This window comes from Penicillium solitum (genome assembly GCF_028829755.1).
Source record: "Penicillium solitum strain IBT 25940 chromosome Unknown utg000004l_segment0_segment0, whole genome shotgun sequence".
NCBI lineage: Eukaryota > Fungi > Ascomycota > Eurotiomycetes > Eurotiales > Aspergillaceae > Penicillium > Penicillium solitum.
The window spans coordinates 3,831,698-3,859,258 of record NW_027072124.1 but is presented as its reverse complement, the minus strand read 5'-3'; the positions used below and the strand labels follow the sequence as shown (position 1 = coordinate 3,859,258).

The 27,561-nt window shown below is 49.6% G+C and overlaps 9 protein-coding genes across 9 annotated transcripts; 7 read left to right on the top strand and 2 right to left on the bottom strand.

The window, feature by feature from the left end:
* Positions 1 to 48: 48 nt before the first annotated feature.
* N7455_007495 (uncharacterized protein) lies at positions 49 to 237 on the top strand (the record flags this gene model as incomplete). The annotated part of the gene is made up of 1 exon (XM_040956121.2): positions 49 to 237. One exon carries the CDS (start codon positions 49 to 51, stop codon positions 235 to 237), a length of 189 nt encoding a protein of 62 aa, XP_040813621.2.
* A 1,959-nt stretch (positions 238 to 2,196) lies between these two features.
* N7455_007494 (uncharacterized protein) lies at positions 2,197 to 4,259 on the top strand (the record flags this gene model as incomplete). The annotated part of the gene is made up of 5 exons (XM_040956039.2): positions 2,197 to 2,417; positions 2,507 to 3,120; positions 3,191 to 3,443; positions 3,510 to 3,632; positions 3,698 to 4,259. 5 exons carry the CDS (start codon positions 2,197 to 2,199, stop codon positions 4,257 to 4,259), a joined length of 1,773 nt encoding a protein of 590 aa, XP_040813512.2.
* Positions 4,260 to 4,812: 553 nt separating this feature from the next.
* Positions 4,813 to 7,388, bottom strand: N7455_007493 (putative C6 transcription factor; the record flags this gene model as incomplete). Its single annotated transcript, XM_040955950.2, has 2 exons — positions 4,813 to 7,239; positions 7,314 to 7,388. The coding sequence occupies 2 exons, from the start codon at positions 7,386 to 7,388 to the stop codon at positions 4,813 to 4,815; spliced, it is 2,502 nt and encodes an 833-aa protein (XP_040813511.2).
* A 2,252-nt stretch (positions 7,389 to 9,640) lies between these two features.
* N7455_007492 (repressor protein) lies at positions 9,641 to 12,207 on the top strand (the record flags this gene model as incomplete). Its single annotated transcript, XM_040956127.2, has 2 exons — positions 9,641 to 11,869; positions 11,932 to 12,207. The coding sequence occupies 2 exons, from the start codon at positions 9,641 to 9,643 to the stop codon at positions 12,205 to 12,207; spliced, it is 2,505 nt and encodes an 834-aa protein (XP_040813471.1).
* Positions 12,208 to 12,411: 204 nt separating this feature from the next.
* Positions 12,412 to 13,394, top strand: N7455_007491 (uncharacterized protein; the record flags this gene model as incomplete). Its single annotated transcript, XM_040955941.2, has 2 exons — positions 12,412 to 12,617; positions 12,674 to 13,394. Exons 1-2 carry the CDS (start codon positions 12,523 to 12,525, stop codon positions 13,392 to 13,394), a joined length of 816 nt encoding a protein of 271 aa, XP_040813444.1. The 5' UTR covers positions 12,412 to 12,522.
* A 1,232-nt stretch (positions 13,395 to 14,626) lies between these two features.
* On the bottom strand, positions 14,627 to 15,767 carry N7455_007490 (ditrans,polycis-polyprenyl diphosphate synthase; the record flags this gene model as incomplete). The annotated part of the gene is made up of 2 exons (XM_040956134.2): positions 14,627 to 15,195; positions 15,269 to 15,767. The coding sequence occupies 2 exons, from the start codon at positions 15,765 to 15,767 to the stop codon at positions 14,627 to 14,629; spliced, it is 1,068 nt and encodes a 355-aa protein (XP_040813550.2).
* A 403-nt stretch (positions 15,768 to 16,170) lies between these two features.
* On the top strand, positions 16,171 to 18,859 carry N7455_007489 (exocyst subunit SEC10; the record flags this gene model as incomplete). The annotated part of the gene is made up of 2 exons (XM_040956109.2): positions 16,171 to 18,327; positions 18,380 to 18,859. 2 exons carry the CDS (start codon positions 16,171 to 16,173, stop codon positions 18,857 to 18,859), a joined length of 2,637 nt encoding a protein of 878 aa, XP_040813462.2.
* A 2,322-nt stretch (positions 18,860 to 21,181) lies between these two features.
* Positions 21,182 to 21,454, top strand: N7455_007488 (uncharacterized protein; the record flags this gene model as incomplete). Its single annotated transcript, XM_040956019.2, has 1 exon — positions 21,182 to 21,454. The coding sequence occupies one exon, from the start codon at positions 21,182 to 21,184 to the stop codon at positions 21,452 to 21,454; it is 273 nt and encodes a 90-aa protein (XP_040813551.2).
* A 2,129-nt stretch (positions 21,455 to 23,583) lies between these two features.
* On the top strand, positions 23,584 to 25,906 carry N7455_007487 (uncharacterized protein; the record flags this gene model as incomplete). Its single annotated transcript, XM_040956073.2, has 4 exons — positions 23,584 to 23,839; positions 23,957 to 24,338; positions 24,387 to 25,299; positions 25,403 to 25,906. The coding sequence occupies 4 exons, from the start codon at positions 23,584 to 23,586 to the stop codon at positions 25,904 to 25,906; spliced, it is 2,055 nt and encodes a 684-aa protein (XP_040813442.2).
* Between the last annotated feature and the right edge of the window lie 1,655 nt (positions 25,907 to 27,561).

Here is a 27,561-nt window from a genome sequence, read left to right as displayed (position 1 = left end):
AATGATTAATCACTACCGGCTCAAGCCCAAGGCACGCCGACCATCACCATGTCTCAGCTTGGCCATGGCAGTTACGAGGATTGGAGTCTTGGCAGCAACGTGCCTGGGAGCATGGAACCTGAGACCAGGGACCACCTAGTACTGATTCAGATCTCAATGAAGACCGCTCGTCAGATTATTGAATCAAGAGGCGAACCAGACAGATCTACCAAACGCCATTGCTCTATGAGAGCATGAAATCCCTCTTGGGCCTTATCTAGAAATATCAAGTCCGACGTGTGATATTTATACAAACATGAGTTTATCTTCTTAACACCAGAGAGGCATCTCTTGTTCCTACATATGGAATATATGGAGGGTCTTTTGTGTTTCGCTATAAGCAGGCAATCACGACAATACAATCATGGACTGGTCCTCCCTGGCCGCCCTGGTACAAATGTCAGGGCTAATTGCAACCATAAAAAACAGGTTGTGAAAGATAAAATGAGGGGGGCTTGCCCAGATGGTCTCGGCACGGTTGATCCAGGCGCGTCTAGGATATTATGACTTTCACTCCATGTCGAAGCATCTTGCACTCGGTAAATTGTGCCTGTATTCCAGCTCATTGATTTCCTCGTTCGATGCCTCTGGCTAGTTCAATAAACGTCTCTATATGCACCAGATTCCACATCAAAGCTTTTTTGGCCTACTCGAGCGTTATCACCACGTCACGGAAGAGTACTGGTGACCTTGCACGCCGACACAATATTTCTCAGGGAGTCCGGTGTCGTCAAAAATGGTGAGTGACAAAGCAGTTCATTTTCTGAGCTTCTTCCGGAGATGACACCGACAAATCGGTAACGGGGGCATCACAGCTGCCAAATCGACGGGCCGGAGATGGACGCCGCAACTCTGAAGCTGATGGCTCTGGATGATGTGGTTTAAACCCTAATGCCAAGAAGCTCTCCGGGGACAGCATGATGGAGCCCCGAGGCCCCGAGTCTGCCCGGGAATCTAAATCGCCTGTCGATAGATCGGCTGGTGCAAGTGTGGTGCCACTCCTCTGCCTTGACCCCTATAAGACTAGGCAAATATGCCTACATTGCAACCGTGGTGCTTTTCGAGGCCGACTCGGCTCTTTGTGGCGATGCACCAAATATGAACGCTGTTGGCCGTGTAATCACCGTCGCTGTCAATCTTGTCTCCGGCCACCTTGGTCTTTCCTAAATTATCGGTTTGTTTGAAAGGAAGAGAAAGGAAGAGTCATGTAAATATGTCAGGCCCCTAGGCAGCAAGGCATGGTTGGACATCTAAAGTTACGGAAAGGCGGCCGTTTCTGGCCTCATATTCTTACAGTAAAGGATTCCAGACTTCACGAAAAATCAGAAAAACCAGGAAAGGTATCAATCCTTGATTCAAGCAAAACCATGGCGGCAGAAGTTTTATCACGATGCATGAACCGCCCTCTCCTGGAAGATCCACTTACGCCAAGTCCAAATGCTAGACAACAATGCAGATCTCTCCTGCTTGGCGCCTGCCTTGGCTTCGCTTTTACCGAAGCTGCGGCCGGAGGAGAATGAATTGACACACTGGCATTGAATTCACAGTGGGAAGAGATCAGATATCGTTCAGGGAACATGTAAAGTCTGATCTATACGGACAGGCGGCACGATCACCAGCGGCAAAGGTAGGATATGGGTACGTATGGAATTGCCACTGATGACTGCACTCCCCCCCCCAAGACCAAGGCCAAGACCAAGACTTTGATTAACTTCCGACATTCGCGCAATTTCCGACGCGAGGCCAACGGTTACCTGATCGGTCTGAAGGGATTTCACTCGATATTCTTGCCACATTCCGGTATGCGAGGACAAAAATCCTGTCTTCATATCGACTTGTAAACGCAACTTCCCTCAATTCAGGGTCCATCGAGGTGGAAATTGAGACCCGGGATCTGATATTATCATTGCCGTTGGTTGAGCCACTGCCAGTCCACGGCCTATGGGGCGAAACCTTACTACGACGCTAAAGAAACCAAATTGCTTTGCTGATTGGACGATGAGGATGCGAATTTTTATCAGATGATCTGATAGGAGGTGATCGATGGGAATTCTCCCCATATAATAGAAATCAACTACCTTCATCCGGTGGTGCCCATTTGAATACAACTTTCCCTTATAGTTGCAAGGACCCCTCAATTGTCTCTATTCAACTATAATGGAAAAGACAACCATATCCGATCAGGTCACACAGGCCAATACTAGCCGTGATGTCGAGGAAATGAAGGAGTTCAGAGCCCATCAGGGCGTGGAAAATCCATCTGACGACAAGGCAAGCCTGTCTGCTCGAGACTCGAGCGAGTTCCAGGGTGGTGTGCGGCGAGTACGAGCCATTACATCGGCATGGTCGACTAAGACGCTCATTCTCATGTTCATTCTGTAAGTCTGGACTTCAATCCACAACTTCCCTCCTTACCCCTCGCCCAGAGTAACAGTAAGTAAAAAACTAACATCCCACCGAAATACAGGCTCTACCTCGTGTCATTTGTAGACGCACTCCTAGGCTCAGTTCAAAGCGCACTGAACCCCTACGTCACATCCTCATTCCAAAAACACGGCCTCTTGACCGTCGTCAGTGTCGTTTCGACTATTCTGGGCGGCTCATCGAAGCTCACACTAGCCAAGATCATCGACATCTGGGGTCGTGTGGAGGGATTCCTAATCATGCTCCTTCTCGTCACGATCGGGTTGATCATGAAAGCTACATGCACAAGCATGGAGATGTACACCGCAGCACACACTCTATACTGGGTAGGCCACATTGGCCTGACCTACGTTGTGGAAATCATGCTGGCGGATATGACCTCGCTCAAGAATCGAATGATCATGATCGGCCTGAACGGTACACCTGGTATCGCAAGTACCTTTGCAGGCCCGGAAATTGCTAACCTTTTCTACACCAACCTCGATTTCAATTGGGCATTCGGTTCATTCGCTATCATGCAAGTTGGGGTTTGTATTCCTGTCGCCGCGGTGATGCTGTTTATGCAACGTCGTGCCGAAAAGAGCGGTAGCTTGGAGAAGGTTCATTCTGGACGTGTCTGGTGGCAGACTATTGCTCACTATTTCATCGAGTTTGATGGTATGTACCCATCCCTATATACAGCTCCTTTTACATCTGACGTGTGACTAACGAGGTGTGATTGACCCAGTTGTCGGAATCATCTTGATCACAGCCGCATTCTCCCTAATCTTGATCCCATTTAGCATTGCCACCTACGCCCCCAAGGGGTGGGCGAGCGGATACATCATCGCCATGGAAGTTCTCGGTGTGGCGTGCGTGCCCGCATTCTACATCTGGGAGCGATATTGTTCACCAGTACAATTCCTCCCGTGGAAGTATCTGAAAGAGCCAACAATGATCGGCTCGTCCATGCTGTACGGCGTGATGTTCATCTCCTGCTTGTAGGTGCCAGTCTCTTTCCAGCTGTTACCACCAAAGCCAGAAGTATACTAAAACCTGAAAAACAGTACGTGGAACAGCTACTTCAGCTCGTACCTACAAGTCGTCAACAGACTTGACATCACAACAGCCAACTACGTGCTCAACGCTTTCTCCCTGACCTCTTTCATCTTCAGCCCTATCTTCGGCCTGTAAGCACACCCCATCACACCAAACATACTTCCTATGCAAGGTCTAACAACCCTCCCCCTCCCAGAGTAATAAGTTGGACCGGTGACTTCAAATGGACCGCCATGGCAGGCGTCCCAATCTTCCTCCTAGGAACAGCTCTGCTAGTCCCATTCCGCGCACCAGACACACACGTGGGGCTACTAACGATGATTCAAATCCTCGTGGGACTCGGCAGCTGCCTGTTCACTGTTTGCGGACAACTAGCCATAATGGCGATGGTAACGCACCAAGAGATCGCAGTTGTGATAGCGATCTGGGGATTATTCGGATCGATTGGAGCCGCGGTGGGATCTGCCATTGCCGGCGGAATGTGGAATAATATCCTCGAGAAGGAGTTGTATAACCGGCTGCCGCAGGAGAGTAAGCACCTTTCGGCGAGTATCTTTGCGGATTTGGTGAAGCAGATGTCGTATGCGGATGGGACCGGGGAGCGAGATGCTATTGTTGGGGCTTATGCTGATGTTCAGAGGAAGATGGCGATTGTTGGGGTTTGTTTTGTGCCGCTTTGTATTCTTTGTACCTGGTTCTGGAGGAACGTTAATGTTAAGAAATTGCAGAGGGAGCAGACGTCTGGGAAGGTGTGGTAGAGGGTTTTTGGGGATTGGAGATGCGGGTTGTGTGCGGTGCATTGAATAGAGATAGAATAGCAAGATGTCAAGAGTTGTATAGAAAATGTCTACTTTACGATTTGAGTGTTTGGTGATATTCTCAATAAAATGTTTCATTTGTAGCGTGGCTTCAGCCACTACACTTGTATAGATGCGCTGGACTTTGAGTGATCCTATAGCGTGGGTATATATGTACATAGTTTGATAGCATTCAGTCCTCCGTGAGGCGGGACGAATAAGAATCTTCTCCCTGTACGGAGGGTGTGACAGTTGGAGTATGAGCCACCAAGATGAATCTCCCGCGGGCTAATTTGATACCAAGCATAAGGCTTAGAGTGTGATAGTGGCTATTATGTGGCCAAACAGATCCCCGTGTCCCATGACGACTGCGTCCGGAAGAACAGGGAAGTCTATAGACAGTCCAGGAGCCCAATGGGATGCCCCAAACGGACGATGACCTTCCAAGGGGGATAGAGTAGACCAAAATAACATGGTCTCTAGAAGCTAGCTGGCGAGATCATACCGAGATCTCTCAGCCGCCCATAGGCTCCTCGGGCACTTCCTGGAACGTCTCTGGGAAGAACCCAGGCGGCGGCCAAATATCCGCTATGGAAGGCGGATGAACCAGTGGCTGCGATCCGCCTAAGCGATCGGGATCGTGACAGAAAGCCTGAAATGTGCTATCGTCCAAGAATCCGAAATCCTTCAGCCCGGCCTCGCGGTTCGTGGACCATTCAGTGGTGTCCAGGTATGCGAGGTCTTTGAATATAGCATCGATATTCCCAGGCATCATTGGGTTTGAGGTTGTCGAGTCGGGAGTTTGGGGTTGTGGTTGTTGATGCTGTGCGCTGGCTGTCCCATACACGGAATCTGCTCTGCTATGCGGAGTGATCTTGTCTAGTAGGCCTGATTGTACTTCCCTCGGGTGGTGTAGTGGCACGTCCATCATGCCTAGATCTGTGTTTTCCATTACGGTATCTTTTGGGGTCGAAGACTGCCCATCAACTGGCATACTGATGCCCAGGATAGAAGAGGTGTAATCTCCTTCACCATTCTGGGGTAGACTGCGAGCTCCACCTGGAGGTTGCATGGGGCCTGCCATGGGTGCATCCGAAAATGGAAGGCTGACTGCCCCAGGAAAAGTGGATGCCCCCCCGACAACATCTTTGGAGTGCTGCCACCTCTCCATGGCAGAGACCAAAGATCCATAGGCCGGCCATGTGGAGGTGAAAGCTGTCGTTTTGTGTCGGAGCTCGTCTGCCCACCTGGCAAAGGGGAAGGTGTCCGGTGAGTCGGCAGTAGTCCGAAGTCTGAACGCTTGCTCCGCAATTGTGCGAAGACTTAGCTCGAACAGCGGCGGAAGACCGCACATAGAGAAGTTTTCTAAGTGTTGGGTGAGCATAGAGAGCCCTCGGTAGAGGAGCTTCTTGGCCCCCTCCGTGGCCGGGCGCTGTGAACGGTGCAACCCCTGCTCACCGGAGATCAATTGCAGATAGAGCCAAAGCAGGGTGGCTACATAGGTCAACCCTAGGTAACTCTGATGGGGAAGCAAGGCTGAATGCCGCTCTGGATAGATGCTTTCTGGTCCAATCAGGCGGCATCCCAGAGGTAGACAGTCATCCCATTGCTTAAGCTCCATGACCAATTGCTGCGCAAAGGTGGCCATGTTGTATCCCGAAGATATGTGGCGGGAGACCTTGTTGAGAACGCTCGCCAACTCAACTAACCGGTTGAAGCAGCTCAAGGCCAAGAGTGGTCCTCGGCGCGGTGAGTTCTTGCTGCCCTGTGGAGCACCCGTGGGTGGTAAAACGTCCACCCAGGAGTTCCACTCTTCCAATCCATCCTCTTCCAACAGGCCTACCGCAGTAAGGTCGCTTGGAGGCATGGCTGGACTCCGTGAAAGACGGAAAGAAAGTAATGAATCAACTACAAAGCATCCCAAGAAGACCGCCTTACCTTGTCTGAGTTCATCAGACCGCCGGCCGTCGGACACAGTTCCAAGACCCATGGAAATCGCCATGCGCACTGCTTGGCCGCTCAACAGCCAAGCCGCAGTCCAATCTTCCAGACCCATATTCACCAAGCTCAGCAGCAGCAATGCCTGAATATGACCGGGCTCATAACGCTCTTTCTCCGTGGGGATGAGGTTTCGCGAGACGGCGTAGTATTCCTTCGCCAGAGCGACTGTTCCAGCGGGACCGGCCCGTGAAATCATTCGCGATTGAGTGATGGTGTAACTCAAGATTGCCCACAGAGCGGCGTGATCGCCCGACCCAGGTGAAGCCGTGGCAATAGAGAAAGGGGCATTCGCGTAAAGGTAAGAAGCGCGAAGAATGTTATGCTTGGCGACCACGGGAAACCATGAATGCGTGATCGCAAAGTAGATATCGAGCAGCTGCGACGTCTGAGGCGGCAACTGCAGCGTATGGGGACTGGGTCCAGAGATACCCCGACCATCCGAATCTTTCGACAATCGAGCCCGCTTTACCCCCGGCGATGTGGGAAATGGCTCAACTACACGCGGAGCACCCGGACCGAGTGGAGTAGAAGTGCGAGCTACTCGGAACCCCCATTGACTGTCGGGACCATCATCCTGCGGGTTACGCAATCGCTTCCCGGTCGCCGGTCCGGGTGCATCTGAGCTAGAGAGCATTTTCTCCAGCGCGCCGAACAGCCGACTCGTTTTCCAAGATTCGTGTAAACTCTCGGAGGTACTGTCGTCCGACCACACGGACATCAGCTTCTCGCGACGACCGGCAGACTCAGCGGTATTTCCTAGCATGGCCAGCATGGTATTCTCGAACCCATCAATGTTGCAGATCGATAGCGCCCACAACTTTTCCAAGCCACGGACGTAGCCTTCGGGAAGACCGCGTTTCTTCGCATGGGGGTCGTAGGAGCAGGACTGGCCCGATGCCTGGCAGGCGGAACAAGTGGGACGAATGCCGTCACATTTATCCTAGGATCGTCGAAAACGTTAGATTGGGCAAATGAGATACACGAGAGAAAAAAGCATGGCTGGACGCGACTCACTTTCTTACTGCGACAGCGATCGCAAGCACGGGAGACCCTCTTGCGCCGAGGGGCCTTATCTGATCCCTCATCCATGAAGAGGGGTTATTAGCACGGGTTGACGCGCCATGTAGAGGAAATAAGGGGACCAGTAGCTCTAGCTCTGTTTGAATGAGGAGTTCACTGAATCGAATCAAGCCGAAAGTGATATAAGCTCGGGCCGTATAAAGAAACAGGCCGATACTCGGAATGAGAAGAAGAGTACCGCCAATAGAAAAGTGGAGGAGCAGATTCTAATGCCAACCATGTAATTAGCCTCCACGGCAAAAGGTCACAGTTAGACAGGCCGAGTGGATGATCTCGGACGCGAAGTTCGGGATGTGAGGGCACTCGGAATTATCGGGGATCTCCACGTCCCCACAGTTATCCCACATATTTCTGTTTACTGACTGTACACCATTTTGAAGGTGCTTTGGATTTATATATATGTACAGATTGAACTATTCGGTATGCATAGGAGTGCTTGGAATAGATTGGATATCTTTTATTTTACCCTGACGAGTTAATAATTGACCAGGCATCAAGGCATTCAGGTACTAAGGCACCAAGGCATCCAGGCATTCCAGATACAATACCCGACCAAAGCCGACGACGCTTAACCCGATTAGGACTCTATACAACAACCCTGGTTGCCCTTTGAGGGCCCTTAACTTCATCGAGGGCGGATAGGCATCCAATATTGGAGACAAGGCCAAAGCATATCTTATATTAAGTGTTAAATAGTTACTGGTTCTTTCATTTTTGACCTGAGTAGTCTGTTTGGTAAGCGTGTCAGGGCTTCAAGGACCCCAGTTACAGTCTTGACACTCGCTGGCCCACATCGATACTGTCACGCAAGACCCGGAATCAGATGCTGTCTCCCTTGCCAGAAAATTTGTGGATCATCCAATCGCTTCCGAAGAATTTGTTCCGCGCCAAGCTCGTCGTCATATATCCTCTCTAAAGCATTTTGCAATCCATGATACCATTCTGGCCGATCAATTTGACCATAATGTGCCTTAGTATACTCCCAATATTCCGGATACCAGCCGCCAAATTTCCAATCAACAATCGCAGAGACCTTCCCGTTATCTACCATGATATTCCGAGGGGCGAGATCTGCATGGGTAAAGCAGCTCCGGTAACGTCGGGAGTGGCATTCGGTGACCTCTGGACCCAATGATTCCGTAGGGATATCCACTCGAAGATATGAGTGAAATCCTTCATGGCTCATAAACGGCCCAAAAGTCCAACATCCGACTCTGTGATCGAAGGCCTTTTCGGAAGTCGCAGATGCAACTATCCCTTATTGCGGAGGTTCTAATCTCCAAAGCTGGCTAATGAAGCCCGCAACCTGGTTGATAATGTGCTTCTTTTGATCTTGCGATAGATAGCCGCGGTGCCATGCTTTTTCGAGGCTCATTCCGCGGATATACTCCATTTCAATATAGAGCCTGTCATCATGATAGTGGGTGGTGAAGACTTTGGGGCAAGGAATTGACGCGTGCTCAGCGACGTATCTCAAGGCTTCTAGCCTCGGCATATGGCAAGGCCCTTTGATCATTCTACCAGGGCTGACTTGGACTCCATGCGGCCCGAGTTTGTCTGTCCCAAAGAGTTTCTTGCCAATCCATAACCGGAACGGAAGAAGATAAGAGGTTGGGGGTTTTCTCTCATTCGCCATGGCTCGCTTGGTTTAGTAGATAATTTCTCGTGTGTGACCGATGAAGTGACAAGTTGCAAAGAAAGTCAAGTCCATATGGTTCAGGACACGTTTGGTTCAGGTGGGTGGAAAGGGGATGATCAGACCTTGGATATTAAACGAGATGTGAAGATTCTATGAGGTTGTTATGTACTAGTTATAAATATGGGAACCAGCGCCAAAGCAGAAATTCTATAATTCTCGATTTTATTGCACTTGGATGTTTAAATCTCTCATGACACGTCTACAATGTAAAGGGATCTATATAAATCTATAAATCTATAAAAACAGTAGCTTCCGATAAATGATCCGAGATCTGGTGGAAAAGCCTTTTGCCGGGATCTGGTCGGGGGCAGTTCCTCTCATTCCCCGGGGGAACATTTGCCGTTGGAAACATTATCGTCTGGGGTATTGATCTACTAATTTACTTAGGGTTCAGACTATTTCTATACTACATTGCCCTATCTATTGTTCACATGAGAAGTCCCGCTCATCCTTTCTCAACATCCCACATTCGATCTTTGGATGCGATTCTATGCCTTGAGTGCATCTGATCATGGCGCTCGTTCACTTGACATAGACCCCAATTGATTCATCATCTCTCACCATGCTCGATTCCAAACCCTCCATTCCTCCCATGGCCGACGCCAAGTCCGACATCCCCGCATGTGCCACCAAGGGATCCTCCTCTCCCATGCTCCGCCCGGAGTCCGCCCCTCGCACCTTTGCTCCCAATGCATCCCTCGTCCTGATCGGCATCCGTGGATGCGGCAAGCGCTCGCTCGGCTTCGTCGCCGCGACCGCGCTGAAGCGACGATTCATTACCGAAGACCACTACTTTCGAGAAGTCACGGGCGTCACGCGACAGGAATACCTCAAGCGGTATGGCAGCCAGGAATTCCAGCGCCGGGACATCGAAGTCCTGAAGATGATGCTGGATAACCACCGCACGGGCTGCGTCATGGAGTGTGGGCTGGCCAGTCTGACGCGACCTGTGCAGGATCATCTGCGTCATTATGCCCGGTCCAACCCCGTCGTCCATCTGCTGCGCGATATCGATCGCATTCAGCAATTGCTTGGTTTGGAGGACCAGGCGGTACGCTTATTCCGTGAGGGGGATCCGATGCATCGGATGTGTTCGAATTTCGAATTCTATAATCTTGAAGATCGGACCCGTGCGTCGGACGATGGGAGCCCAGATCGCCGGTCTGCGGATTATTCTTTCAAGTTGCAAGAGGTGAAAGAGGATTTCACGCGGTTTGTGCAGTTTATTACTGGACTCGATGTGAACTATTCGAGCTATGACTCGCCGTTCGTTCTGCTAGAGACACCACCAGAACTACGTTCTTTCACCCATGCTATCTTCGTGCGATCTTCAGATCTGATCGCCGATAATGTCAATCTGACTGAGCTCGAGTCTGGCGGAGATGCTATCGAGCTGTGTATCGATCGCTGGAACCCAGATATGGCAGCCACTGTCAGCAAACAGGTCTCTGTCCTGCGTCGAAATGCGCGGACGCCTGTGATTCTCTCCGTTGACATCTCCACCGGCATCGGTTCCCCTAAACCAGCCACCTCTTCTTCTCGACCTTACTTTGATATACTCGAGCACGCTCTACGCCTGGGTGTAGAATATCTTGTTGTAGACCTGGCCCAGGACCGATCCCGGCTGGCTGGGACTATCAGAGGTCGTGGGAATACCAAAATCATCGGCCAGCAGGTCTTTGAACCATCTTCCCCCACTACATGGGACAGCGCAGGCTGCGTCGCCATCTACAACGAAGCTGAAAAGCTCGGCTGTCAACTCGTCCGCCTCCTCCGGGTCGCAACAAAGCGCGAGGAGAATGCCGCTGTGATTGAATTCTCCAATAAAATCCGATCGCTCCCGGGAGATCACCCACCGCTCATCGCCTATAATATTGGCGCCTTGGGTCGCACCTCACAAGTGTTCAACTCGATCCTCACTGCAGTAACACACCCCGCGATCACCCAGTCCGCAGAGAATAAACACGACCCGCAAATAACCTCTCGCGACGCCGTCCATGCACTCTTCCAAAGCTACGTGCTCGACCCGCTCAAGTTCTACATCTACGGAGAGAACGTCACCTACAGTCTATCGCCGGCAATGCACAATGCCGCGCACCAACACTGCGGTATGGGCCACACCTACAGCATCCCCGACTCACCCTCTCTCGCAGTCTTAGACCGACTGGGCCGAGATCCACACTTTGGGGGATCCAGCGTCGTGCAGCCATGGCGTGTACAGGTATACCAAAAGCTCGCCTCGAAAAGCCGGCACGCCGAAGCCATCGGGGCCATCAACACAATCATGCCGCTCCGCGGACACGCAGACGGGACAATGTTCCCACTCCAAGAACAAGCCAGCCGACGCAACCAAGCCGGGCGCGTGCTGGGTTGGTACGGCGAGAACACCGACTGGGTCGGGATAATGACGTGCATCAGGCGACATCTCTCGCCGCGTAACGCAATCAGCGCAAAAACAACAGGCCTAGTCATTGGTGCAGGTGGTATGGCGCGGGCCGCCATCTACGCGATGCTCCGACTTGGGTGTCGGAAGATCTTCATCTACAACCGCACGCAGTCGCGTGCCGAGGAAGTCGCGCGCCATTTCAACTCTTGGGCGTCGTCGCAGGTGGACTCGGCTGAGGTGGTTTGTGTTTTGCAGTCGCTTCGAGAAGACTGGCCCGCGGATGCTGCTCAGCCTAGTCTCGTTGCGTCTTGTGTACCGGCTGATCCAGACCGAGATGAACCACCGGCGAACTTTGAGATGCCCGTGCAGTGGCTTGGGAGTCCTACGGGGGGTGTGATACTCGAGGTGGGCTTTTTCTTCCCTCCGGGATGTGTGTAGTTCTTGTCACACGTACTAATTGCATATAGTTGGCCTATAAACCCCTCGATACACCACTTCTACGACAAATTCGCCGAGTCCGGAGCGAGACTGGACGACCTTGGGTCTTGTCTGACGGATTGGAGAATGTAACCGAACAGGGCATTGCTCAGTTTGAGTTGATGACAGGTCGCAAAGCACCTCGGCGGCTTATGACCTATGAGGTTCTACGCAATTATGTGGGTGACAGTGGGCGTTTTGACGAGAAAACTATTCAGGCTCGCTTGGATGGTGTTGGGTCTCCGGCGACTCGGGAAAAGGAGTAAAGGGGCTTTTGGTATGGCTGTAATCTTTCCTGACTTCTTTGGTCAGTTTTGTATATTTGTATAGTTATACGGAGTATATACAAACAATCTAAAACCAGTTTATACCCGGGACTCGATCAAGGCCAATCGCCACGTGAACGTGCGCCGATAACACTCTCCTATCGGCACACCGCCCGACCAACATCTGGGCTTTCTTTTGTTTGGATCTCCTCGTCAGCTTCACTTCACTCGAAGACTCTTCCCTTGAGGCTTCCTTGTGTTCCTAATCATCTATAATATATTCAAATTGGCTTGAATACATACGGCATACCACCAATGCCAGGGTTTTCGCCCGAGCAGACCGACTCGATAACGGCAACATGGAAGAAACGCAAGTGGGACCATGAGGAGCCCAGGACTCTAGCACGTCCGTAAGTCGAACAATGTTTCTCTCAGGGGTGAATGGATAGACTGACATGATCACCAGAGCAACATATATTCCATCCTGCCGAGTCGATCGGCCCGAATACGACGGTGGCTGCTCACTGCCTCTATCACGACACCCAGACGGAACAGACACCTCCTTCCGACCACGATGCCTCCCTCGCAAGCGCCGACATGTCCAAGGCCCTTATCTTACACTTCCATCCCACCAGCATCAACACCAGCTCCAGCACCCACATCAACTCCAACACCAACAATCCCCAAACCACCTCTCCCCAAACGTCTACGGCACCCCAAACCAAGACCCATACTCACCCCCGGTCTCTCCCAAAACCCTCGTCCCCTTGCACTACCCAAGCCAACAATCCGCCTCCCCCTCCGCGCTTCGTCCCTGTCACATCTGCCACCGCCGCCCAACAACCCGCCAAGTTCTCGACGCCTACGCAGACTGTGATCTCTGCCACGAACGGGCATGCTTCATCTGTCTCCGACAATGTGACAGCGCATCCTGCGGTGGGACATTTGGTCTGCCAGAAGTGCATATGCACATGCATACGAGCTCAACCGACGACGCCAGCTACGATACTAGCGAAGCACCGAGGAGGAAAATCTGCTCTGGCTGCGCTGTGGAGGAAGTCACCGAGACTGGGGCGGAGATTGTGCGCTGTCTTGACTGTGTCCGTGGTGCGGGCTCGTGGGCTGCGGCGTCTATTCCTTCTGATTGGGCTTTGGATGATATGCGACATGAAGATATGACCGGGTGAGGGTTATATATGGAGTTGATTTACTCGCCTCTGTGGGAATTGAGGGGGGATATGACAGAATGACACACATGAAACTATGGTATAACCTTCTTTACGACCTCAGGGTTGTTGTTGCTGCTGCTCCTTGTGGAGTAGCTCTTTTTCTTTTTTTTTTCGGAGTTTGATATTGGGATTGGACTGGACTGGAAGGACTGGCTGGGATTGAGGTGGATTCCTTTTTGGAATTTATACTGGACATGCAGCGTGGCGAATGATCTTTATTTCTTATTGATATACTCTAGCATATAGCATAATGATATTAACTTGTATACTCCTACTCCAACTCTATGTGTGTATAGACTAGACTGCTCTCAGTTTACATCCAAAGGTGAAAATCAAGTGAAAATGGATCAAAGTAAGAGTAATAGTATAGACAGAAGCATCTATATGCCAAACAATTTCCCCTATAGTCCCATAAGTAAAAGGTAACGCTTCTATATACTGTCCAGGTGGGACATGGCTGAAGGGGCACAACCTCTCACTCAGGCTCATCTGGGGAGAAAATCCAAAAACTCCTTAAAATTCCAAGATACTGGAAACTCACATCTCCCGGTCCTCGCGCGAGATCTTCTCTATCGGAGCTTGCGCGTGCGTTTCGGCGGCGAACCATCCATATTTCCTGGGGAAAACGGGACTATGAGCACAACACTCCAAGCCCAACCCGTATCCCTCCTGTCGGAGACCGCCCCCCTTCCTGACATTCTTTTTTTTTTATAATTTGATTTTAATTTTATGTTTGAATAATTTTATGTTTGAATATCTAAAATAGTATATGTATATGGAAGAGGATGTAGTTAAACTATAGGACAGACCGTTATACATTACACACATGTGCACGCTAGGGAGGTTTTTGGCAATTTAATTAGTTGTGAGCAGGTAGATGAATCAGATAAAATCATTTTCAGAGTATTTATATTGCTCTTTGTCTTGTCAGGTTTTTATCCTGGTAACATATATATGTACCTAGGTATAGACCGGAGGCTGATACTAGAACAGATACATAGAAACACAGATTAAATGCATTGATGCCATGCTAGAAAGAAAAGACCATAGAACAGTACAGGAATATGGTAAGGGTATAGCCAAAATGAAATCCCCCATGCTCATCCACATGCAAACCTACTTCTTCCCAAACTCAAACTCAATATCAATCTCAACCCTCAACCCTCAATTCCTCAATCCCTCCAGCTACTCTACCTACCAAACCTCATCTGGGCCCCAGCAAAGTGCCAAAGACCACGCATATATCCCTGATACTCCACCGCCTCTCCATCCCCACTAAGTCCATGACTGCGTCCACCGGTACAATACATCTCCGTCAACCTCAACTGCCAAGGTGGATACCCATCGAGCTTAAGGAACGGGCCAAAAACAAGCAACAGATCTGGCTCGGGTTTGAGCACTGTATCTGGCAGCGTGGGGTCCATAGACAATGGCTGCGTAGTGATTTCGGTGATCTCCGCGTCAACCAACTCCGGGGTGATATCCTCCGGGGAAAGCTTGCCATTCTGGCTCATCTCCGCCAAGGTCTTGGTTAGGTCAACGAGAGTCTCGCGGCCGTCCGTGGAGGAGAGGAGGAGGATTGTCAGGGTTTGCGGTTTGGTGGTGGTGTCGGTATTTTTTGTGATTGGTGCACTGCGGTGGACTGGGTGGTGAGGGGCGTAGAGTTGGAGAATTGGTTGGTGGCTTGGGGTGCCGTAGTAGGAGGCGAGTTTGGTGGTGATTATTTGGTGGAGGGCGGGGATGCATGATTTCAGGACACCTAGATAGAGGGTTAGTATCACTGTATACTGTATATCTTGGATGGTAAATAGTAGAAAGGAGGCCATTCATACCGGACTTCTCATATACACTGAGCTGGGAAATCCCCGAGCACGAACTCCAGGCCGCTAATTCAGCAACCTCATCCATCAACACCGCAAGAGCATCATCTTCCTTCCGTAGCGTGAGAATTGTACTCAGATGCTGCGGTAAGCGCTTGAGATTCTTCACATCTTTCCGGATCAGCTCGGGGGTGCGGTGGTGGTGATAGACAATTGCGAAAATGCGATCGACGACGGCGTGGTACGCCTGCAGGAGACGGACAACGATGCCGAAGATGATATGCGTGATGGCATAGGTGAGGTAGTGTGTTTGCGACTTGAGGAATGACCGGACGGGCGTTTTTCGTGTCTTCCGGCGCTCGCTGGCAGTCGGTTGCGCTGGTTTCTGTGGTAGCTCGGTGGGGTCGGGGAGATAGCTCTTGAGGAGGGCTTCGCGCTCTTCTATACTGAGCTTTGCACCGCGGGCGCGTAGGTCATCGCGCAGGATCTCGCGATCTCGTTGGGAGACCATTGTTGTGGTGGGTGAAGGAGGGAAGTGGAGATGTGGATGTTCTGGTAGGGTGGGATTGATGAACAGGTATACTAGTAACTAGTTAAATGATTCAAAGTTCTTATTCTGACTATTTTCGAAGTACTTTGAAGTATTTAAGTTATTCTTTTTTTTTAACTATTTCTATTAATATATCGAGTTCAGCTTCGATTGAATATCTCTCTGCCTAGTATTTGGAGTATACACGTAGACTATCTACGTACATAGAAAAATAGATGTGCGTGGCAGTAAACCTCCCCGAACCAAATCCGTCTTCCCCTCAGCTTTCCCCGGATTCCTTCCCTTCAATTACATTCCCAGTCTAAGAAAGAGGAGACACCATTGTCCAGCTCTGCAGGCAGCTCATGTCTGCCCACTATCAATCATGATGGACAATGCATCCATCACCACGAACCCCGCCCGCACCGTCTTCCCCCAAGGCCCCAGTTTCACCCTCGAAGACTTCTCCAGTCGGGACTTCATTGTCAAGGAGTTCATTGAAGCTCTCTCCGACACTGCCATCTCCAGCCGTCGTTCGCTAGCCGGTACCGCCACCGCTGCCAACCAGCCCTTCGACCCCAAACCCCTCATCCGCACCTTCGAAAGCGCCCAACGTCGCCTGAGCGAGCTCTCCGGAGACCTCGAGCTCCGCGAGAATGAACTCTCTGCAGCTGTCCGTCGCGCAGAAGCGCAACACGGCCAGAACCTCAACACCCTCGGCCAGAAGCTCCGCCACACCATTGAAAACTTTCAACAGCTTGACACGTCTCTAAATGCCCCCGGCCGCGAGAATCCAGCAGGGACAGGGAACATGGCAGTGGAGACAGGAAAGCGCTTAGAGGAGCTAGATCGACAGCGACGACGAGCTCTGGACGCACATTTCCTCATCCAATGCTGGGATGGTGTGTGCAACCGGGGCGAGATCTCACTACTAGAGGGCCTGCGGCGATCTGGTACGGGGGAGGCCAAAGTGCGCTCCGCACACATTGCGCGCCAACTGCTGCGCATTAGTCAACGACTGGACCCCCAGAGCTGGCAGGAACACCGGGCTCGATCAAATGGTGGGTATGGGAATAGCTCTTCGTCTGAGGATCTCAACGAAAGCAGCACCCCGCAGCGGAACACGCGAGAGATTATTGAGAAGTTCTCCGAGACGCTGGAGAAGGACTTGTTGAAGCAGTTTGACGATTTCTACCGCAAGGCCAACTTTGACGGTATGAGGGATTGCGCGACTGTGTTGCAGGATTTCAATGGCGGTGCTAGTGTTATTGCCTTGTTCGTCAACCAGCATCAGTTCTTCATTGAGCGCAGCCAGCTGGTGACGGAGGAAGTCGGTGGCGATCCGGAGTCGTGGGAGAAACTGGCTGATCCGGACGCGGAGCTTCCTGGCGTTGACTCCTGTCTCCAGTCGTTGGTCGACGAAGTCAAGGTTGTGGTTCAAGAGGAGTCTGCGATTATTCGGCGGGCCTTCCCCTACTACGAACAAGTCCTGGGCAAGTTCTTACAGCGGGTCTTCCAGCAATCTATCCAGCAGCGGTTGGAAATGGTGCTGGAGAAAGCAGCCGGTGTATCTTCATTGGCATTCCTCCGCTGTCTACAAAGCTCCCGTGGTTATATCAGTGCCTTGATTGAAGATTTGAAGTCGCACGGGCTGACCGAGCATCCGGAGCCCGTTTCTTCTCAGACAGCTGTGTTGCTAGATCAGCAGCTGGAGGAGCTTTTTGTTCCTTATTTCGTTGGATCGTCTTACATCGAACGCGAGAAGCGGACGTTAGAAGAACTTTTCAACGCGGTCTTGTTTAAGTTCACTTCCTACCATGCCCGCCGCAAGAAGGCGGCAACAACTTTCATGGCCTCGTTATCCCGGGCTGGATCAGAACTCCTTTCGACCACACGCGATGCATTTATTAGCCGATTGGACTCACCAGAGGTCTCACCTATCCAGCGAAGAGTTCTGCTTAGCGTAGCCAAGATAGGCGATACGCTGGAGACCACTCGATTGACCGAGATCAAACTCACAGAAGAAGATGGACAGCCTAGTCTCAGCGACGCTAAGCGGATGCTGAAGTGGCTGGCTGAAGCCGTGGGCCGAGGACTCGAACTTAGCGTCAACAGCGACACACCCAAAGATGTCTCCGCCTTGCTCGGTCTGCTTCTCCTCGCGATGGGAGAGGGATACGTGGATGTCTGTCTAGATGCCGCTCTGGAAGCGGCTACGTCACAGGAATCCGGCAAGGCCGAGCCCGACTTCTCCTACCTCTTCTCGGCTCGCACCACGATCAGTATTACCACATTGATGGTGATGTGCATCCATGCGGTCCTTCTCCCTCTATCAGCCGCGAGTATCACCACTCGCCGGGATATGGAGAAGCGTACCAGCCAAACCACCTCGCGCATCGAGGACAAAATCAACAGTATTGAGCAGAAAACCATTGACGCCACATTCTCCTGGGTTAGCAGATTGCTATCTGGTCAGAAGAAGAATGACTTCCGTCCCAGGGAGAGTGATAACACCGCCTGGTTAGAGATGCTACAGACTCCAGTACGTTCCATCCAACATTCACCCCCAGCAAGAACGCTACTAACCTCAACAGACCTGCGCATCAATAACCTCATTCCTAACCCGCCTTCACAACATTGCGCGCACCTCTCTCCCATCCAGCGGCGCCAACGTGCGCCAAGTGCTGACCGAGATAGCCCTTGGAATTCGTGGTCTCCTCCTCGAACACTTCAAACGGTTCTCCGTCAGTGGACCTGGCGGGCTAATGGTAACCAAAGATATGACGCAATATGCAGACCTCTTCAGATCCTGGGACATTGACGATGAAACCAAGGGCCCCGGTGGCGCGCTGGACGTGCTACTGGAAGTCGGCAGTTTATTCGTGATTGGGCCCGAGGCTCTCCGTGAACGAATCCGTGGTGGTGCTGCCAGCGGCACGACTGGCGGACCTGGGGGCTCGGGACGCAATACTACCCAGGAAGGTAAGTTGAGTGTGCAAGAGGTGCGGGCTTATGTCTCGCGTCGTGAGGACTCCAATACTTTTGCTATGCAACAGGTTCTTAATGCATTGTGAGGGGCAGATCTTGATCTGGGATGTTTATACCCTGTTATTTTTGATTTGGTGGGAGCGTGTCGTTTCTACTAGGGGATACATAGACCGGCGTAATGATAATGCATTGGTATTTGGTTTGTCTTGATATATTGCATTTCTATTCTTGTTCTATGATTCCCTTTGTGAACATCTACATAGATTTTCCTGTATGCCATGTAGCACCGTTCAGGCACTGATATGACGGGCTCTCTCGGCGTTGCGCGCGTTGCATGGCGTCTTCTGGAAGGGTCTGTATAGAAAATCCGGTGCATGTCCCCCTTCTCTAGAGGCCATACATCTCCACACATTTTTTTTTCTCACATTCCCTTCTGTCGTTACTCTCTGACAGTCCGTTCTGTAACATTTGACTACACAAAATTCTCGTTGGCATTCCGGGTGTTCGCATTTTGATGCAACTCCCAATACAGAACCCTGTCACTGGCGGATGACGATGCATGATTCAAAACACTCCACTGCTGGTTATATGCATGGCTTTTAATTTCCGACAACAGCCTAGCAGGGCTACACCTCTCCGCAAAAGCCGGGTGTTGGCATGGCATCATGATATCAACTAGCCGGCAACGCAAAAGCCCGTTACTGGTCGGTATCATGATGCAAGGTTCATCTTCAACCAACCGGCAATCATTTGCATCATGCGTTCATGTTTGAGATTTATGACGATGACCCGTCACAGGTGAATGCGTTCGATGAAGTAGAGCATCTTTATAGTCAAGGGCTATATCCTGAGCTTTGCCAAAGTACGTATAGTCTTGACTTGTCCCCATTCCTCTTCTGAGTAATCGTTGCTAACGTTTCTTCTCTATTAAGGACAAACAGAAAAAAAAAAAAAAAAAAAAAAACGGAAGGCAGACCTAGGGCCAAAAGGATTCACAGTATAGTCTTGCCCAAGACTGGAAGGGGACATGGCCCGGCGACGTGGACAAACAATATGGCTGGGTTGAGTCGTCCTCGAAACCCTCATCTTCGAACTCGGCTGTCCAGGTAGAAGTCAGGAAAGTGGTCGTGATCTCTGGATCTTCAAATCGTCCAGTATGCCCGCGTTCATACCTGTTTCACGGAGGGCCTCATAAATTGTCTTCAAGATGGCCACGACTCAATATAGTCGAGCCAGGGCACTTTCTATGAAGTATTGAAGGACACCCAAGACAAAAGGCTTTTATTGTTGAGGCCCATCGACACCTCTATGGGACGCACTCGTCTTCCTGGAGGGAATTACACTGGATCTTATCCATTCATATTCTTGAATGCATATCTGTTGGTCGCTTCCTGCCACTATATATGTTTATCCATATATATGAGTCACGACATGGCGCTTCATCAATGTTGGTTTCCCCTTCTATCACTACATTAGTACGAACCGGCTAACCGATGACACAGCAAATATATCCTCGAATTGGACATACATTCCCCTCGCCGACATCCACCATATGGCTCAAGTAAACTTTCGGGCTCTGGGCATGAACATTCCCCAACCAAGGCTTTAAGATCTGCTCGTGGGCTGACAGAAAAAAAAATACTCCCTTTACCCTAGCGACTAGCATGTCGGATGTCTCGCAGCCTCGACAATGGTTGTGTGACATCTCTGCCCTGTGAAAGAGATACTGCAAATATGTGACTCTCTGCGACGGAGAACAGCCTACTTACCGAGGAAGGCCTCAGTTGAACAAGATGCTTGCAGGAATGATATCTGGATTTCTGGATTACCTGGCAATGACCAGCAATGAGAACTCGCATAAGTCAGCAAAGAAGCTATTTCGAGAACTGGAAAACAGCACTCGCCTAGAAACCAATCCGCATGATTGGAGGTGCGGGAGTTGCTTCCAATTCTGCGCCGATCGAAGAATTCCGAACGTCCAGCTACAAGAACGGATTGGGAGGAGTTGAGGCAGATACCTCCCAGATCATTGGAGCAGCTTTTCTTGACTTGCAGCATGCTGTTCTAAATGGGGCATCACACATAACCTACTTGGGACATTGCCAATAACATCCTCTCCTGCCTCGTTCATCTCCATCGCGCTGGTCAGAGTGAATGGTTCCATCTTTTCAACATCATGCGCTCTACAACTCAGAATTACTTTCTTCAACTCTCGCAGAGACTTGAATATGTGTGGTCGCTTTTTTGTCAGGCCTCCACTATGACGTTCCACGGCCGCCTCCGACAGTGTCCAATTATTGCACAGCAGCTCAACTAAGGTCGAGGCAGATTCTTTCTAGGAGCGTCCCTCAAGGGATACCATGATACCTGGGTACACATCTCTGATCAGTATCTGAAACTTTACCATTATGTGGACCGCGTGGGATGGAAGTGACGTATATCAGAGAGAGACAACAGCCACTCCGGAACGGGCAAGCGGCCCCGGAACAGAGGACCATACCTTCTCCGCCAGACTGCGTCAAGTGAGTCTTACACCAATCAGCCTCACGGAAGCGCCGGCCAGCTCCTGCCAAGGAAATGCGGGTGCAGATGGATACCAGGCTCGCTGGGCATCCAAGGTTGTCCCCTACGTCTATGGGTTTGATGTAGCCAAGTCATCGCTAGCTAGAATGGTTCAATGAGGCACAGAAGAAATCAATCAAACTCTTCAACGCTGCAGACGGTGATCGTTTCAAGCTATACACGCGGGTCCAGAAAGCTACTCTTCGTGAAAACTGGAACACGCTGAAGTCTATGCCGATACTGACCTACCCGCCGTTTCCACTCTATGATTGCCGCCTGTCGTTTCTGATCTTGCTTTTGGCTACATATGTATCTTACCAATGTACAACGATGGTGTCATTTTCCCTATAGTATATTATTGGGTAGAATGGGCAGTAAATTCACAATTTCCAATTAATACAAGACATGTAGTAGTAGATAGTTAACTAGTGAGCTCTGGTTTACCTGGATTCAAGATTCTATGTGTCTAGACATACTCCGTATACCTACATGGTATCCACAGTTAAAAGAAAAAAGGAAAAAAAGCAAAGTAACCATGGAACAAGCCATAGTCCGGTGAAAAATTAACCTTGGATATCTTTCAGGTACAGCCCCGGAGGGCATAGAATGGGACTAGTGCAGTTTCATCTTGTCTTCAGGTCTTGAATTGGAGATCTGTACCATGGTACTATCCTTGTTGTCTTACCTACTTTCCAGTTTATCCTGTTTTGTTTTGTATTTCATTGCTGTCGCCATGACATATTTCGATGTTAATGACTGTATTGTCAGTGGTTCAACTTGTTGGCCTAATTGACCCTCGATGATCAACATTTTTAAAGTGTCCGGCAGTTCTAACCGAGAGGGCTAGAACTTGGAGGATGTAGAATCATGTTACCTATTGAGATCTAGGCCGAATAGTACTCTGAACAATTTCAAATCTTGAAACCATTCATCCTAGCCTAACCTAACCTAACCTATCCTACCCTATCCTTACTACCTATGTAGGTACGGAGTACATAGTAACTGTTCCCTCCGACATAAAAATCGGAATGCCGCGGCCCATGTGGCTTTCTGTGGCTTTCTGTGGCTTGTGGCCGAAAAACCAAAATGACGGGCCGAAACTTTACCGGTGAACTTCCATTTTTGGAAGGTTCTAAAGCACATGGGACTCTCTCTCACTTTTCTCTCTCTCTCTCTCTCTCTCTCTCTCTCTCTCTCTCTCTCTACTCCGTACTTCTAACTGGTTAGAGGAATTGCAACCTTGGAAGAAAAGTTTATATATCCAGTACCCAACTTGGAAATGGGGTTAACCAAACACCGTACACGGCAGTTCGTCTTCCGGTGCAATGCCCCACTGTAATTACGAGATCGGGTACCATCCTGCCCACAAGCAATGGAGGTGAGATGCAGCTAACTTTAGCTCGCCCACCTAGGAATAAACAATGACGATCATTGAGCTAGAGATCTCTGGTTCGTAAGGCTCTGCGTCTGCATAACGCTAAAATCTCTGAAAGTGCTCCACTGCGCAACTTGCCCGAGCAGATGGAGAAACATTTTTGAGACTTTGCTTGGGCAAGACATTGAGGTGCTCTGTTATTGTAGTCTGTCTACTTGAACATTTTATAATTGACGATGTTCTAAACAATAGCTATTTCATAAGAACTACATATGTATAGTTATGAGCACTTACGTATGTAGTATGGAAAAACATGGGCCCAAACATGATTCACTTGGCCCGTGGTAGGCCCAGGGCGTAAAGAACGCAGTTCACGACCCGCATTGGTTTATTCTTAGCTATACCCATTTTTATGTTCTTCTTGTGCGAGGTTTTATGGTTCCTGCATCGCAGAAAAGATTTTGTAGTACGTTGTACGGAGTACATGTAGCCATAGATCCATGGGGGTGGTCATGCTACTAGATCACATATACTCGTAGTAACTCATCCCAGATCTAGAATAATGACAGTGTAGTAGCAATCATCAACATCCTCATTTCCTTTCCAAGTCCTCTCAGGTCTCAGCCGTACTAGTATGCCCCATCAGACCTAGGGAGACGCCACTCAACCTTGGCCCACAGTCTTAGGCAAAGAGATTTACTCCATAGAGATCTTGATCTAGAGGGATATTTCAATAATAAATAAAAGAGACACCCTCGAGTCCCCTTTTTGTAGCGAGATATTCACTCTTTTACTGGTGACCTCGGGTTGCCGTCCCTTCATTCTGACTACTATACCCTCGTTTATGGTTGCAAATTGAATATATAACCCACAATGGCTGAAGAAAACCCTAGAAAGTCCATTGTGGAAGACGTTTTTATTCCCAAAGAACTACTCACGACTGCCAAATTCAACTCGCCCTGGGAATTGGCTCGCTGGGAACAGTCTCTCCCCGACAACAATCGTATATCACTTCCAGAGGCTCGCACTTCTTCCAATCGTCCTCTGAGTCTTTCTGCTCTGCGAGCAGTACCAAGGCCAAAGTCTGCACTTCGGTCCCGTGGACGCAGTGATCCTCCCGCTTTTCAGGGTATGATATTGATACCCCATATCTATGGCAGAGCCTTGTAGAAGGTCTTGAGAGATCCATATCAAAATTGATGCCACCATCTTATATACATCAAGCTAATCCTATCTCATTCTTCAGGCACACTCGACTACTATACAAAGCCCGCCACATTCGAGCCTCCCTCTCCAATCCCCGAGAAAGGACCAATCACGCCAGTTGAGAATGCATTCCTCAGTCCCCAACCACCCAGCAATGCCAGCTCCCAGACAATCAGCAGCGAGCAGAGCAGCCTGCAAGAAGTCTACGAAAAAGCCAAATTGAGAGGTGTTGCCATCCAACGAAAGCATTGGGTGCGGGTATTGTTTGAATACAGCATCTATGCATTCCTCGTTCTGTTTGTCTACTTTGTCCTCATCGGTATGCCACTGTGGAAAGGTGCTGTCTGGTGGCTGTACTATGTTGTCCGAACCAAGTTCGTTATCCAAGGAGGATACGCAATTATCATTGGTGTTGCTGCCCTGTAAGTGTCTTCTTGAGACTCCAACTTTCTTGCCCTAACCAGAACTAGATACGCATTCTGTCCTCTGATGATCCTCTTCGAGAAAGATCCTCCGGCTGCGGACTCTGAATCCGAATCTCCAGACTTGGAAAGCAACATTTCCAAGGTAAAATCAACCGCTCTCCTCATCCCCTGTTATAAATCAGCAACAATCGTCGGCGCAACTCTCCAAGCCGCCTTGAAAATCTTCCCCAAAGAAAACATCTTTGTCATAGCAAATGGCAACTCCAAAACCCCCCTCGATAACACAGAAGAAGTCTGCAAACCCTACGGCGTAAATCACCTCTGGGTCCCCATCGGCTCAAAGATCGTGGCGCAGTTCGTCGGCTGCTACGCAGCCAAAGACTTTGAAAATGCCGTCCTAATCGACGATGACTGCCTCCTGCCCCCAAACTTCCCAATCGCCAGCGACAGACTCAAAAAGAACGTCAAATGTATCGGATACACAATTAAAAGTGTCGGCCCCAATTCCTCAAAGGGTACATACTGCCAACAAGCCCAGGACCTCGAGTACAAAATGTCCGGTATCCAGCGTGCTTTCTTCGGGAAATTCGGAAGTGCTACATTCCCACACGGAGCTATTTCGCTCTGGAATATCGAGTTCTTAAAAGAGACCTTCCATGAACATCCCGGTTTCTCCGTGTCCGAGGATTGGTTCTTCGGCGATGCATGCCGACGTCTGGGTGGACGCATTACGATGTGTTCGCAGGTCTTTGTCGAAACCGAAACGCCGGCTTCGGTGTTCTGGAGTGGTTCTGGTGGTAGTCGTGGTGGATTCGGTGAAATGACTATCTTCCAGCAACGGTTTAAGCGGTGGAATTTCTTCTTCGTTGTTGGTGTGTACTACGATTTGAAGTATATCTTGACTAGCTGGAAGCTGGGTTGGTGGGAGTTTGGTGCGAAGTTGTGCGTTTTCCAAGAGGTATGATAGGCACCATCCACCCAGACTATCTTCGACATTTGATGAAACATGCATATGTCGATGTTGAGGTCAAGGTCAAAGTTATAAAAGCTAACCCTAACAGGTCTACGAAACCCTCATCTACCTCTTCGCCCCCTTCGTCCTCCCAATCTCATTCATCGTCCGTCCCTCATTCTGCGGAATGCTTCTCGGCATCACGATTGCGATGTACATCCTCAATGTGATAATCTTCAACGAGATTCACCTCCGATTAAAGAAAGAGCGCATCGACTGGAAAGTCCTGTTGTTCTACTACACGTTCTACAAGATCGCGTTGACGGTCGTCAACGTGTTCAGCTGTTACTGGTCGCTGTACAAATATGCGCGGTACTTTGCGCAGCGGCATCCGAAGGTCATTGAGGACCGGGATGCAGTTGAGGTGTTACTTAGTCTGGAGAAGGATTCGAACTCGAGGAGGACATCTGTTGAAGATGATGTTATTCCGCTTGAGGGTGGGATGCTAGGCAGGGGCCTTGGGAGGAAACTGACGCTTACGAAGGTTCAAGCTGGGAAGAAGAAGATGACGGGAGAGGATGAGAAAGGTGATGAGAAGGGTGGATGGGTTTGAATATACGGAGTACAAAGTGGGTGTTATGGATTTGTGTTTAATAGAAAGATGTACATGTACATAGCAGTGCATATATGCACTTGGATGCCAAATAATTTGATGTGACTCTTCATTTATTGTCTCCAAAATGAAAATATACGAAGTATTGGAAACCCTCATTTGATATTGATCAGCGCAGTCTCACGTTATGGGATGACGAATGCGATGACGATCTTTCAACTATCCTTTGCTTGGCCTATGACTATTACTCAACCAGAGCGAGAAATGATATCAGTCTACTCCGTATTTTATACTCCGTACTGCGATTGTCCCTAGGAAAATCCCCCTGACAAGGGCCCGAAGTAGAGAGTATGGCTCCTGTCGACTGCGTCACCAACACGGAGACTTGCATCAAATACCTCGTATTCCTCCTTGAAGCTCACAGGAAGAGATACTCCCTACAGTATCAGCGGTGAACATCCCACGCGTTTGCTTCCACAAATAGCAAGATAACACCTGCAGGTGATATATCATACCTAAAAGCCCGAGTTCGCACGCCTCGACTTGCCACGAGTTCTGGAAGGAGGGCCTCCTCGTTTGTCTCACGCAATTGAAGTTATATGCATTAGCCCGATGCAAGGAGAAAAGGGGTTTGGATTACTCGGGAGAATAGGAGTGCTCGGTGGGTTTTGGTTTCTTTTTTTTGAAAAAAAGAAAGAAAGAAAGAAGGCCATTGATATGCGGATACTTGGGTAGACGTGTTATCAGCCTTGTTGATTCTACAGGTCATGCCGGAGGCATATATTGCCAGTATTTTATTAAATTGCAACCAATATTAGTGTAGATCATGTGTATGTACTCCGTATGCAAGTGCGATTGTCGGAATAATAGCCGATCACTGAGATATGTACTCCATACATAATTTGCATATTGTAGGACATACTCCGCCCTCTTCAACTCAATCCAGCAAAAGCAAGTCATTGGCTCCTAGTAATCTCCGGATTACAGTTTAGACTACGGAGTATCAAGGGAATTTAATTTAGCTGAGTTTGTTATAGATCATTCGGGTTTAGAATGATCTGAGCTGTCAGGTACGAAGTAGTGTAACGGTTTACTAGTTTAGTTTGGTTATATTAACTATAGTACTATGGAGTACTATAGAGTACTCCGTAATTAATTAATACCCCGTCAGTTTCGGCCCAAATGGTAACTGTCCTTCTTTGTTCAAGTGGACACTCCAATCATCTATTCTCATTGGACGTTGAAAGATTTGATACATCAACTTTTCCTTCCCCCGGGATGTCATATTCTCGTATCTTCCGATCCCCCAACCGTTAGCTCCGCGACAATCCGCTAGTACCCAATATTGAGAAAATAGACAGGGAACAGGGAAGATCACAAAGGCTTCACCGTTTCCAATTTCCAACTTTTCAAATCCCCCTCCCTCCCCGATCTAGAATTTGTGTGTTTCAGACCGAGCATCAGCGATCTAAGTGGAGCTGAGGCTGGTTCCCTTACTGGACCACGTCAAAGCGAGGCGCGTAGCTACTTGGTGACTTGGCAATGTTGGGTAATAATATACGGAGTACGGAGTAATGGGGATGGGGATAGGGAATGGATTGTTCACATGGTTCGTAGGAAATATCGATCGAGAGTTCGTTTGGATTTTTTAAGTT